This window comes from Rhinolophus hipposideros, assembly GCF_964194185.1.
Source record: "Rhinolophus hipposideros genome assembly, chromosome: X".
NCBI lineage: Eukaryota > Metazoa > Chordata > Mammalia > Chiroptera > Rhinolophidae > Rhinolophus > Rhinolophus hipposideros.
Window position 1 is genome coordinate 88,773,471 of NC_138046.1, and position 11,324 is coordinate 88,784,794.

The 11,324-nt window shown below is 51.2% G+C and overlaps 1 protein-coding gene across 1 annotated transcript; it reads left to right on the forward strand.

Moving 5' to 3' along the window:
• Positions 1 to 1,932: 1,932 nt before the first annotated feature.
• On the forward strand, positions 1,933 to 8,986 carry CFP (complement factor properdin). The gene is made up of 9 exons (XM_081042520.1): positions 1,933 to 2,340; positions 2,419 to 2,569; positions 3,755 to 3,930; positions 4,399 to 4,569; positions 4,706 to 4,897; positions 5,087 to 5,260; positions 5,515 to 5,706; positions 5,858 to 5,969; positions 7,386 to 8,986. Exons 1-9 carry the CDS (start codon positions 2,079 to 2,081, stop codon positions 7,540 to 7,542), a joined length of 1,587 nt encoding a protein of 528 aa, XP_080898646.1. The 5' UTR covers positions 1,933 to 2,078; the 3' UTR covers positions 7,543 to 8,986.
• The last annotated feature ends 2,338 nt before the right edge of the window (positions 8,987 to 11,324 follow it).

Genomic DNA, 11,324 nt, shown 5'->3' on the forward strand with positions numbered 1-11,324 from the left:
CCCTCTTCTCACGAGCTCTGGTCCAGTCCCGGTACTTGAGACACTATTTACTCCACCCCTATCATGCCCACTTTTTTACCTCCAACCCAGACAGACTCTTCCTCTTGGCACTTCACAGAATCCCTAAAGTTTTTTTATTTCATTTATTTCTGCATTTAGCAGATGTTTATTGAGCCCTTCAGACACAGCAGTTAACAAACCAGACTAAAATCCCTGCCCTTGTGGAACTGGTATTTGAGTGAGGGCGAGAAACAGATAAATATATCAAACAAGATGGCAGTGCAATAAGTACGTGAGACAAGACTCTCACTCTTTGTTTAAATAAGAAATCTGCGCAGTCATTTTATTGCCCAAACATGTGGGAGAAGATGAAAGTGCGGACAATCCTTTTCCACAGGGAATCCTATGAGTATTTGTACAGTTCAGAAACAAAGAAGATCGGTTATAACATTATTACCAGGGCAACGGTGATTAGATAAAGCAGCCAACCAGAAGTACAGGTTTCTTGAGTTTGTTTTCACAGGATAACACAGCCCTGTTGTCTAACGGCTTTGAATAACAAGACCTCTTTGTTCAAAGGAACACTTTCTGAGACAGGCTTTTGTTATCAGGAAACAACATATCTGAATGTCAACACACCTTATCGTCCATAAAACAAGATTAATATTCTTGAGAAAGTTCTGTTTTAATGTTAAACCTGACCCAATCAATTTCATTTACTTTGTTTTAATTTGCAGAATGGTATTTCTCCTTCCGTGAATGCAGGGGAAATGACATTGCATTCCTACCTTTGTTAGACTCTTTATTGTTATTCTAAAAGTCTTGTTGTAAAATTAGCTCTGGAGTTTCACTCATTAGGGCTTATAAAAAGATAGTAGGTCCACGGAGCTCAGTTTTACCTGCATGGAAAACGGGTTTTATTAACAGTAAAATAGGTTTTCTCCATGAGACCTACAAAGGAAGAGAGGGGTCAGGGACTAGAATGATGGTTCTTAAAGTGTGGTCCCCAGACAAGCAGTGTCACTGTCACCTGGGAACCTATTCAAAAATGCACATTTTGGAGCCCAACCCCAGACCCACAGAATCAGAAATCAGAAATGGAGGTACTGCCCAGCAGTTTGGGATTTAACCAACCTTCCAGATGATTCTGATGCACAATAACGTTTGAGAGCCCTTGGGCTAGAGAGTGATGGGGTGCTGTACATAAAGGGTAGTTGGGCAGGCCTCTGTGAGAGAGGGGACATTTATTATCTCCTTTTAGAGCGTAAGCCTTGAAGGCCAGGATTTGGGGCTGTCTTGTTCTCTGCTCTGTCCAATGCTGAGAACAGCATCTGGCACCCGTAGGTGCTCAATAAATGTTGAATAAATGTATTTCACAAAAAGATTGTACAGCATGCCAGGCACTGTGCTAAGGACTTCAAAAAATCTGAACTCAGAATCTTTGCAACAAACCCTATGATACAGGCTCAGAGATGTCACCTGCCCAAGTTACACTGATAGAACATGACCCAACCGGTGCCTTCCCAACTACCCCCTCCTCAGGCACTGAAGATGTCCCCAGCAGGGCCCCTGGGGACTGGTATCCCCAATTCACTCCCAAATCCTCCACACACTCACTTCCCCTTCTCACTTCCCTTGTGCTGACCTCCCTTCCCCTTGCTGACACAGGGGCCTCCCTTTCAGGAAAGAGGGTGGGTTAAGTCAGGATGGAGGATGAAGCAATTACCTTAACGCCTTCTTCACCCCATGAGGATGGACATACTGAGCGTGCCACACTCATTTCACCCTGTTCAATGTCCCCATGAGATTGACTCTGTCGTGGTAGAGAGTGTGTATTTTACAGGTGAAGAAACAGCCTCAGAGAGGTTCAAGTGACTTGCGTAAGGTCACACAGCTAGAAAGTTTGTCTTGCTCCAAATTCCTTGGCTCCATTTCCCTCAGTAAGAATTTGTACAAAGAGCATTGATTGAATGCTGAAAGGTCGCTAGGTGGGGCTTGGGGTGCCAGGGTTACAGTGATAAACAGCATGATGAAGAGTGAGACAGGAAGTAGGGAGGGGAGAGGAGAGGAGGTGGCTCATGGGCAGACGTGACACGGGAGTGATGGGAGCTGAAGAGACCTGTCCAATGCTCTCCCCTCCCCCCTGCTACCCTTTGCCCTCCCAGTTCCTCCTGCCCCTGGTTCCTCTTTTTCCACTGACTACCAGAATAGGTCAGCTCATAAAGCCAGGCCACCTCTCTGGTCGGGCTGCAGGGGCACTGCTCAATATGCCCGCCCCAGCGCAGGCCTCTTGGTTGCTGTTGCCGCCGCTACTGCTGCTGCTCACCCTGCCATCCACAGGTGAGTAGGTGAGGGTCCAGCTGGCCCCTCAGGCACACCATACCCTTGACCGTGCCCTCCTCCCCTTCCCTGTTACAGGCTCAGACCCTGTACTCTGCTTTAGCCAGTATGAGGAATCCTCGGGCAAGTGCAAGGGCCTCCTGGGGACAGGTGTCCGTGTGGAAGACTGCTGTCTCAACAGTGCCTACGCCTTCCAGGAGCCAGACAGCAAGCTCTGCCAGGCATGCAGGTTAGGGGGAGCCTGGGATTAGGGGGAGGCAGGAAGCATGGTCTGTGTGGCAACCCAGAACTGGACCCTTTCCTTCTCTGGTATTTCTAAGGGTGGCTCAAGGGCCCTGATCATGACCATAGCTCAGGGTTTCTCAGCCTCAGCTCTATTGATATTTAGGGCCAGAAAGTTATTATTGAGAGGGCTGACCTGTGCATTGCACGGTGTTTTGTGGAATCCCCAACCTCCCACTAGATGCCAGTAGTGACTCCTCGCTCCAGTTGCAACAACCAAAATGTCTCTAGAAATTGCCAAATGTCCCCCTGGGGTACAAAATCACCCCTGGTTGAGGACTACCATAGCTTACGTGTATTGAGCATTTCCTGCATACTGCAAGCGTTGTGGGTGGGGTGCAGCTCAAGTATTTCTGAAGGTGGCTCAAGTTCCCCAATTGTGATGACAGCTCATATTGACTGCTTACTGTATACAGATGCATTGTGGAGATGGGAGAGTTTGGGGAATTCTGAGGGCAGCTGCACGCCTCTAATTATAATGACACATCGCATCCATTGAGCACTTTCGGCATACCGGATGCATTGCCGAGGTCAGGGACAGCTGGAGGATTTCTGAGGGTAGCTCTCGTCTCCTAATCATGATGCCAGCTTACATGTATTGAGCGTTTACTGTATGCCAGACATATTTCCTAACTGCTTACTGTATATCACAGATACACCATGAGGCCGGGGAGCTTGGGGATCTTTTTGAAGGCAGCTCTGTGCCCCTCGTCATGTCGTCAGTTCACATCTATTTAGCATTATGCTGTGCAGATCTGGGGTATTTCTTACGGGGTCTCTGAGCTCATTGGGATGATGGCTCCTATTTATTAAGCACTTCCTGTTTGCATGATGGTGGCCTGACAGCAATTCTGGGCCCCTAATCCAAGGACAGTGCACACCTGGCACTGTCCTTGGGGGTACTTCAAAGGGTAGCTCCAGGTCCCTGATCGTGAAGGTAAGTGATAAGTACTTACTGTGTACCCACCTCTCCCCATTCAGTCCCCCAACATCCCTAATAGGCAGGTACCCTCATCAATCCATTCTGCACATACTTATCCGACACGCCCGCTTATGCCTGCCCTTGCTCTGCAGTCCCATACACCATCCTGGCCAACTCGTGCCAGGATGGGACGTGTGTTCCTCTCTACAGGTCCCCACGATGGTCGCTGTGGTCCCCGTGGAACCCCTGCTCAGTGACCTGCACTGAGGGCTCCCAGCTGCGGCACCGGCGCTGCATAGGCTGGGGTGGGCAGTGCTCTGAGAAGGTGGACCCTGGGACCCTCGAGTGGCAGCTGCAGGCCTGTGAGATCCAGCCCTGCTGTCCTGGTGAGGAGGATCAGCAAGGCAGATGTGCACTGCCTGTTACGGGCACTGGGAACAAGCGGGGCAGACGCCCTGAGGGTGGCACTGTGCCTGCTATTGGCGAAGCTCTAAGGAGGAGGCAAGCGGGGCTGGAAGAAAGTGGTGGGCAGTGAGGTCATAGGGGATCTTGATCCTCGTGGGCCACAGAGAGGACGTTGGCTGTTATTCTGAGTGATGTGGGTTGTGGGCGGAGGAATATGTGATCGGACTTGGCCTGTGACCTCCTCGCTGTCAAGAGGACAGACTCTGGTGAGGGGTGAAGCAGAAGGACCAGTGTGAAGGTTACTGCGACAGTCCAGATGAGCAAGGAGGGTAGAACAGGTGTTACAGAGCATGTGGGGATAGGATTAGTTAATGTGGCCATATGAGGAAGCGAGGATCCCTGAATGACACCCCCACCTCTATCCTGTCCCCCTCTCTTCTCTTCCACAGAGATAGGTGGCTGGTCTGACTGGGGGCCCTGGGCGCCTTGCTCTGTCACCTGCTCCAAAGGGACCCAGACCCGTCATCGAACATGTGATCACCCCACCCCCAAGTGTGGGGGCCACTGTCCAGGAGAAGCAAAGGAATCAAAGGCCTGTGACACGCAGCAGGTCTGCCCCAGTGAGTGAGGGCAACCACAGGGCACTGATGCAGGTACCCAGGATGGGTCTGCAGGTTACAGCAGGGAACTGCCAGGGTGGGAGGACTTCAGCACGCATGACCACACTTGGCTTCTCCCTACCCCACCCCATCACAGCACATGGGGCCTGGGCTGCTTGGAGCCCCTGGGGCGCCTGCTCGGGCTCCTGCCACGGTGGACCCAGCGCACCTATGGAGAGACGAAGCCGCACGTGTTCTGCACCTGCACCCTCCACAAATCCTCCTGGGAAGCCATGCCCAGGGCCAGCCTATGAGCAGAGAGGCTGCAGTGGCCTGCCACCCTGCCCAGGTACCCCGGCATGAGGCCTCTGACACTCTGCTCTTGATTCGGGCACAGATGCTCTGCATTTCAGGGGATAGAGGTCTTAGACCATGTGACCATGGAGCTCTTTGTTTGGGGGTGGTCTGCCTCGGGGGTCTAAGGGCTGAGGGGGGAGACTGAGATGGCCTTTCTCCTCACTCCTGTCCCTCTCAACAGTGGCTGGGGGCTGGGGGCCATGGGGCCCTGTGAGCCCCTGTCCTGTGACCTGCGGCCTGGGCCAAACTATGGATCGACGGGCATGTGATCACCCTGTGCCCCAACATGGGGGTCCCTTCTGTGTTGGTGATGCCACTCGGACCCACATCTGCAACACAGCCGTGCCCTGCCCTGGTCAGCACCTCATGATGTACCATTTCCAAGCCTAAGCCTCCCCCCCCCCCCGCCCCCGCCCAGTTCCTGCTGCTGATGCCTTGTTCCTGCCTCACAGTCCTCCATTTCTGGCCCTGATGCCTTGGTTCCACCTCTGATCCCCCATTCCCACTTCTAATCACTCCCACTCCCTCCCCCATCCCTCATCCCTTCCTTCGAACCATGTTGCTGGCTCCCTTCTTTGGTGCGAGCCCCTGCTGCCCTCGTCTCTGCAGTGAATGGAGAGTGGGGGCCGTGGGAGGAATGGAGCACCTGTGTCCGCCCAAAGATGAAACATATCAGCTGCGAGGAGATCCCGGGCCAACAGACACGCTTAAGGAGCTGCAAAGGCCGCAAGTTTAACGGACATCGATGTGCTGGGGAATATCAGGATATCCGGCACTGCTACAACATCCAGCGCTGCCTCTGTGAGTGCCTCCCAGACTGTACTGTGAGGGTGGGCAGCCCATGAAGAGACAGGAGGTTTCTGACTCTGATGTGAACCCCGTATCCCTACAGCTGCTCTCACCACCGCGAGACCACTAATTCTGACTCGGTAAACCCATCCTCTCATTGCAGGGAAAGGCTCGTGGTCGGAGTGGAGTACCTGGGGGCTGTGCAAACCCCCGTGTGGACCCAACCCCGTCCGTACCCGCCAGCGCCTCTGCGAGGCCTCACTCCCCAAGTTCGCGTGAGTCGGGGGGGCAGAGAGCCGAGGAAGGGATCATGATATTGCTATGTCAGCAGTCAGAGTGGGAGACTTGGCTACGCCCAACCAGGGTTTATAGCACTGGCTTAACGTACCTGACTTGCCAAGTGCCACTTCCCAGCTGAAGGAAGAGGGGAGCAACTGAAGAAGCTGAGAAAGAAGATAATGAGGGGAGAGTTAGCAACCACTGTGGCCCTCAGTCACTCATCCAGTTACTCAGCCATTCTCCCATTCACTCCGTTCTTCACGTGTCCATTTGTTCTGCTCTCTGTTACCCGAGCTTTGATTTGCTCCTGCAGTCACTCACTCACTCATGCTTCCATTCACTTTTTCATTCCTTCAGTCACCCATGCCGCCATGGGGGACTTGATGTCTCACTCAATGTCTTACTGCCCCCAAGCACTCTAAGGCTTTTCAGCAGCAGTTGCCACACAGATCCCGTGGATCTCCCGAGGGAACCAGGTTGGCAGGGCCCTGACAGAGAACATATGAGGAATGGTTGATATGTAGAAAAAGGACTGTCACCTCAACTAGGGTCTAGAATGCTGACCAGGCCTCCCCTGGCGGGTAGGGGTCAAAACTGTGAGCAGAGTCCTGGACACAGGTGATCAGCCGCCCTAAGTGATTCCCAGTGTCCAGGGTGGCCCAGGTGTTGGAGAGGGTTAAAACACCAACTCATCTCTTTCTTTCCTCATACATCAAGCTACTAGATTAAGGGCCTGTTACCATCTCATGGAAGACCTATCATCTGGAAAGTGGTCTCCAGTGGTGGAGTTTAGAGTGGGTCCTGAAGATGAGTTAGGGGTGTTAAGTGGAGGCATGAAGGACTTGATAAAGAGAGGGAATGAATGGAGAAAGGGCTTATTGAGAAAATCCGAATTAGAGTGAATGGAGGAGTTGCCTATTGGGAGAAATAACCCAGGCAAAGACCATTCTAGACAAGGGACTGAGTCTTGATAAAGTGAGAGGAGAGAGAGAGATTGCCTTGGGACAGGGATTTGGACCCAACAACAAGGCCTTGAATGCCAGGGTAATACATTTGATTTTGTTCCAATGGGCAATGGGGAGAGATGTAAAGGGTTTTGGCTGTAAGAGACGGTAGCTCATGTGACAATCAGCAGCATTTATTGAGCACTTACTGTGTACCAGATCACTCTGAGCACTTTACCTGAATTAACTCATGTATCCTCGCTCAGCCCAATGAAGTGGGTTATTGTTACTATTATTATTCCCATGTTTCAGATGAGGGAAAGTGAGACACGGGGAAGATAAAGAAATTACCCAATATCTCACAGCTAAAAATAGTGTGGGGCACACAGTAGGCACTCAGTAAGAGCTTGTTGACTGCGTTCTTGCCTTCCCTGAGCTTCTTCCCTCCATTCCCCCCTACCACCTCAGGCCCACTGTTACCGCGGTCGAAGGTCAAGGTGAGAAGAATGTGACCTTCTGGGGGAAACCATCAGCAGTATGTGAGGTGCTGCAGGGGCAGAAGGTGATGGTGGAAGAGAATCGGCCATGTCTACACGTGCCTGCCTGCAAAGACCCTGAGGATTAGAAGCTCTAATACCTCTCTTCCCTCTGACTCCCTGACCTCCCACACCTCAATAAACCAGCCTCTTCCCCAAGAGCGGGGCGATAACATTTTCTAGGCCAAAGGGCACACAGTACCAGCAGAGTCACAGTGGCCTGTTGTGGAAAACAGTATTTTCCACTGTGGCTACAGTTTGGCAGGAGTAAGGCGAGTATTCGAGTATTCGTCCCTTTGCTGCTGCCAGAGCCCCAGTGTCTGCCCTCCACCCCCACCCCACCCCACCCCACCCCACCCTACCCTGCAGTGCTTGGGGCCACCCAGAAAGTCCCTCTGCAGAATTCCGTGTTTAGGGTTTCCTGTTTGGCTACTTGCCTGGGCAGGCACTTTCTGATTGGCCAGTGTGCTTGTTACCCATCTCCCCACCTCCTGAAGCTCCCTAGGTTCCCACCCGTCAAAGCCTCTCTGCTGGCAGATTCCACGTCAGTCCTGAGGTGATTGGGGTGGGCGCCTGGCTGCTCCACAAGCACCTGCACCCACCCACTCCCAACAGCCCAGCTCCAGCGCTGCAGTTAGCTGGGACAAATAGCTCCACGGGGCCGGAGTGGGGGCGGTGGCAAGGAAGTGCCTGTGAGAAGCTAGAATCAGCATCTGCCAGGAGGAGCCCAGACACACCCAGACACAGATTCCTGTTAGCATTGTTTCATTCATTCAACACTTATTAGCGTTTACTGTATACTAGAGCTAAGTCTGAGCATCTGGGGTGGAGGAGGGCTGGTAGAAGGTGAGGACATCTATGCGAGGGAATAGAGTCAGAGTAGGTGATCCTTTCCTTTAAATATTCAACACTTACCAACACCTACTATATACTAACAATAGTCTTAGACATCATGAGGGGTAGGGAAGAAGAGTCAGAGTGGTTTGTGTCTCCACAGTGCAGAGAACATACCCAGACACTAATGCTCTTAGCATTTGGTCATTCATTTAGCACTTACGAATGCTGGGCCCCTTGTAATGAGACAAAGCATAAGAATCATCATAATTATGGTAATAGCTAATACTTAGTACTTGCTTTGTGCCTGGTAGTGTTTTAAGCCTCCATAGCATGAATTTGTTTAATCCACCATGAACCTGTAAGGATCAGTAACGTCCCCATTTACCAAGGAGGAAACCCAAACACGAAAGGTAATAGGCTGGCCATTTCTGAAGCACCATGTCAGGAGCAGAGTTTGGGACTTCGTGCTGTGAATGGAGGGGCATCACTGTGGGAGAGTTCAGGTGGGAGATTTGTGACACCCGGAGTCTGTCAACATGCTCACTTCCCTGGGTTGATTTCCCCTTGTGTAAAATGGGCCAGTTGATGGGTTGAGATGAAGACGGGGTTGATGAATATTTGGTTATCTTGGGAGGAATAAGCCAAAGTGAGGGGTTCTGGTTGCTACTACAGAATACAAGAGAGCGTTTACAAGACAGTGGAAGTTCGTGTGTGTGTGCATTATGCAGCACATATCCTTGTGCCTGTGTGATGTGCAGACCTATGGGTCTGTGCAAGAATTAAGGATGTATTGAGTGTGTGCAGTGTGAAGTTACAACCATGTGTGCACCATAACAAATGTGTGAGTTTAGGGGGGGTGCACATCAAGGCAACATGGATATGTGTGTGTGTGTGTGTGTGATAAACATAGGTACAATACTGATTACAAACATGGCGTGTGGGTTTCATAGTCGTTCACCAGTACACAGCAAAGAAAAGTATTCTTGGAGCCTCTTCTGTACACTCATTCCTGCTGGAGAACATGGAAACAGTGTAGAGGAGCCTTACCTCTGCTTCAAGGAGTTGAGACACCTCTGGGGGGAATGCTCATTCTTCTGCAAAACAGTCTACAAAAAATTAATCTCTGGAAATTGGGCCACCTGGTGAAAGGGAATGACGCTGAGGTCCACAAGTACTAGGAACCTGGAAATGGGGCCCCTAGGAAGAGGCAGTCTAGCAACAGATTCCTGAGAAGCCAGAAAAGTCTAAACCTGCAGTAGTTCCTGGCCCCCAGAAAAGGCACCATGGGTCCAGCACAGCTTGTTTGTTTCAGTTACTGAGCAAAAAAACTGGACAGCACATATTGGAATGTTGGGAAATGCCCAATTCGTGGGGAGTTTCCCATGTGGGGAATGCTGGGATATGGAATGCCAGAAAGGGTGTTGGGAGAGAGGGGAAAAGAATGGCCAAAGCCAAGGCCTGGAGGTTCGACTGAAGCTGTCTGGGATGGAGGAGGAAGTAAAGGATGGTTTGGAAATATTTGACTTGACTGGGAGCCTCAGGGAAGAGGGGATGGAATCTGAGTCCTGGGGGAGGGGACTTCCCAGAGACCCTGGTCACAGATGATCCCTGACAGAGAGGAACAGGACATGCCTGGCAGAAGTCACAGCACATGCAAGGCTAGAGGTGGTCTCCCCCCACCTCCTGCCGCCCCACAGATCGCCTTAGAGGTGAGTCAGGTGATCATTTTTAGTTTGTAGGCAGGCACTCTGCAGACCCCACACCATTACTACCTCATTTAAACAGGCCAATGATTTAATGAATTAAGAGTGGACACGTGAATAAGTGGATGATTCATCTGAAAATCCTGCGGGCGGAAGAGACTCCTAATCTGCCTACTTCTTGCCGTATCTTCTTTCCCCTCAGTTGGTCTCCCAGCATCGCTCACTATGCCCACAAGGGCCTGCTCAATCCTGTCCCTGCTAGCCTCCCTGACCCCATCTCCTGCCAAATCCCCTCCTCTCAATTTGCTCCAGCCACACTGGCACCTCGTCTGGCACATTCTTAAAAAGAAAAACCAATGTGTGGATCACAAATTGAACGTGACCCTTTGGGAATGAATTGGAATTCTTGGGTTCCTTCATCTATAAAATGGAAATGATATTACCCACCCCATATTATTGTTGTGAGGATTGGATGAGACAATACATTTCTCAAAACAGCTCAGTTAAGCATTGGGTACAATCAATCAAGAAATAATTATTTTGAAATGAATTTGTGCTTTCATTGTAGTCAGGATCTCACAGGAGCAGACAGAATGACTTTCACGGCCCACCTCTACCTGGACTATAAAAGTCATTTGCTTATGTGGCAAACATTATTTGGCACCAACTGTGTGCATACCATAGGATGGGTCTGCCTCTGCCTGTAGAAAGTTCTCCGGTGCAGGGGGAGACAGCCATGGGCACTGAATACCAGGTGGTAATCGTGATTTTTGGCAGACGAATGGGGGCGTACAGACGGAGTATGTATGTAGAGGGGGATAGATGGACACACATCAGGGCTAGAGCTTCAGGGAATGTGCCGGTGTGGCTGATCTACGTTCGTTATCGTCTGTGGGTATGCCTTTTATCTGGGTCTGCATACTCGTGTGAGCTTCCCTGGTTCAGTGTGTTAGTGTGGTGCCCGTGTGCGTGTAGGCGTATACACGTGCATGTATGCATGCATGTCCATGTGTGTTACCCTGGGCTTGGGTGTGTATAGATTCCTAGATTGGTGTGTCTTCTCTGTCTGTACATGCCTCCGTGTGTTTCCTTACTTTTGTGTGTGTCATTCCCGTGCGTCTCCAGCCCCCCAGGGCAAGGGTGTGTACCCCGCCCAAGTGTCCAACTCCGCCTGTCTGTTGCTGTCTACGCCACCCCCGCATGCCTCTCTGCCTAGCTGAGCCTGTGTAGAAGTGGGAAACTGATCACGCTGCGGGGTATTGCGTGTGACCCCCACCCCTCGCCCTGAGGGAGTTATTTTTGTACTTTCGTGTCTCTGTGTATGCCTCCAT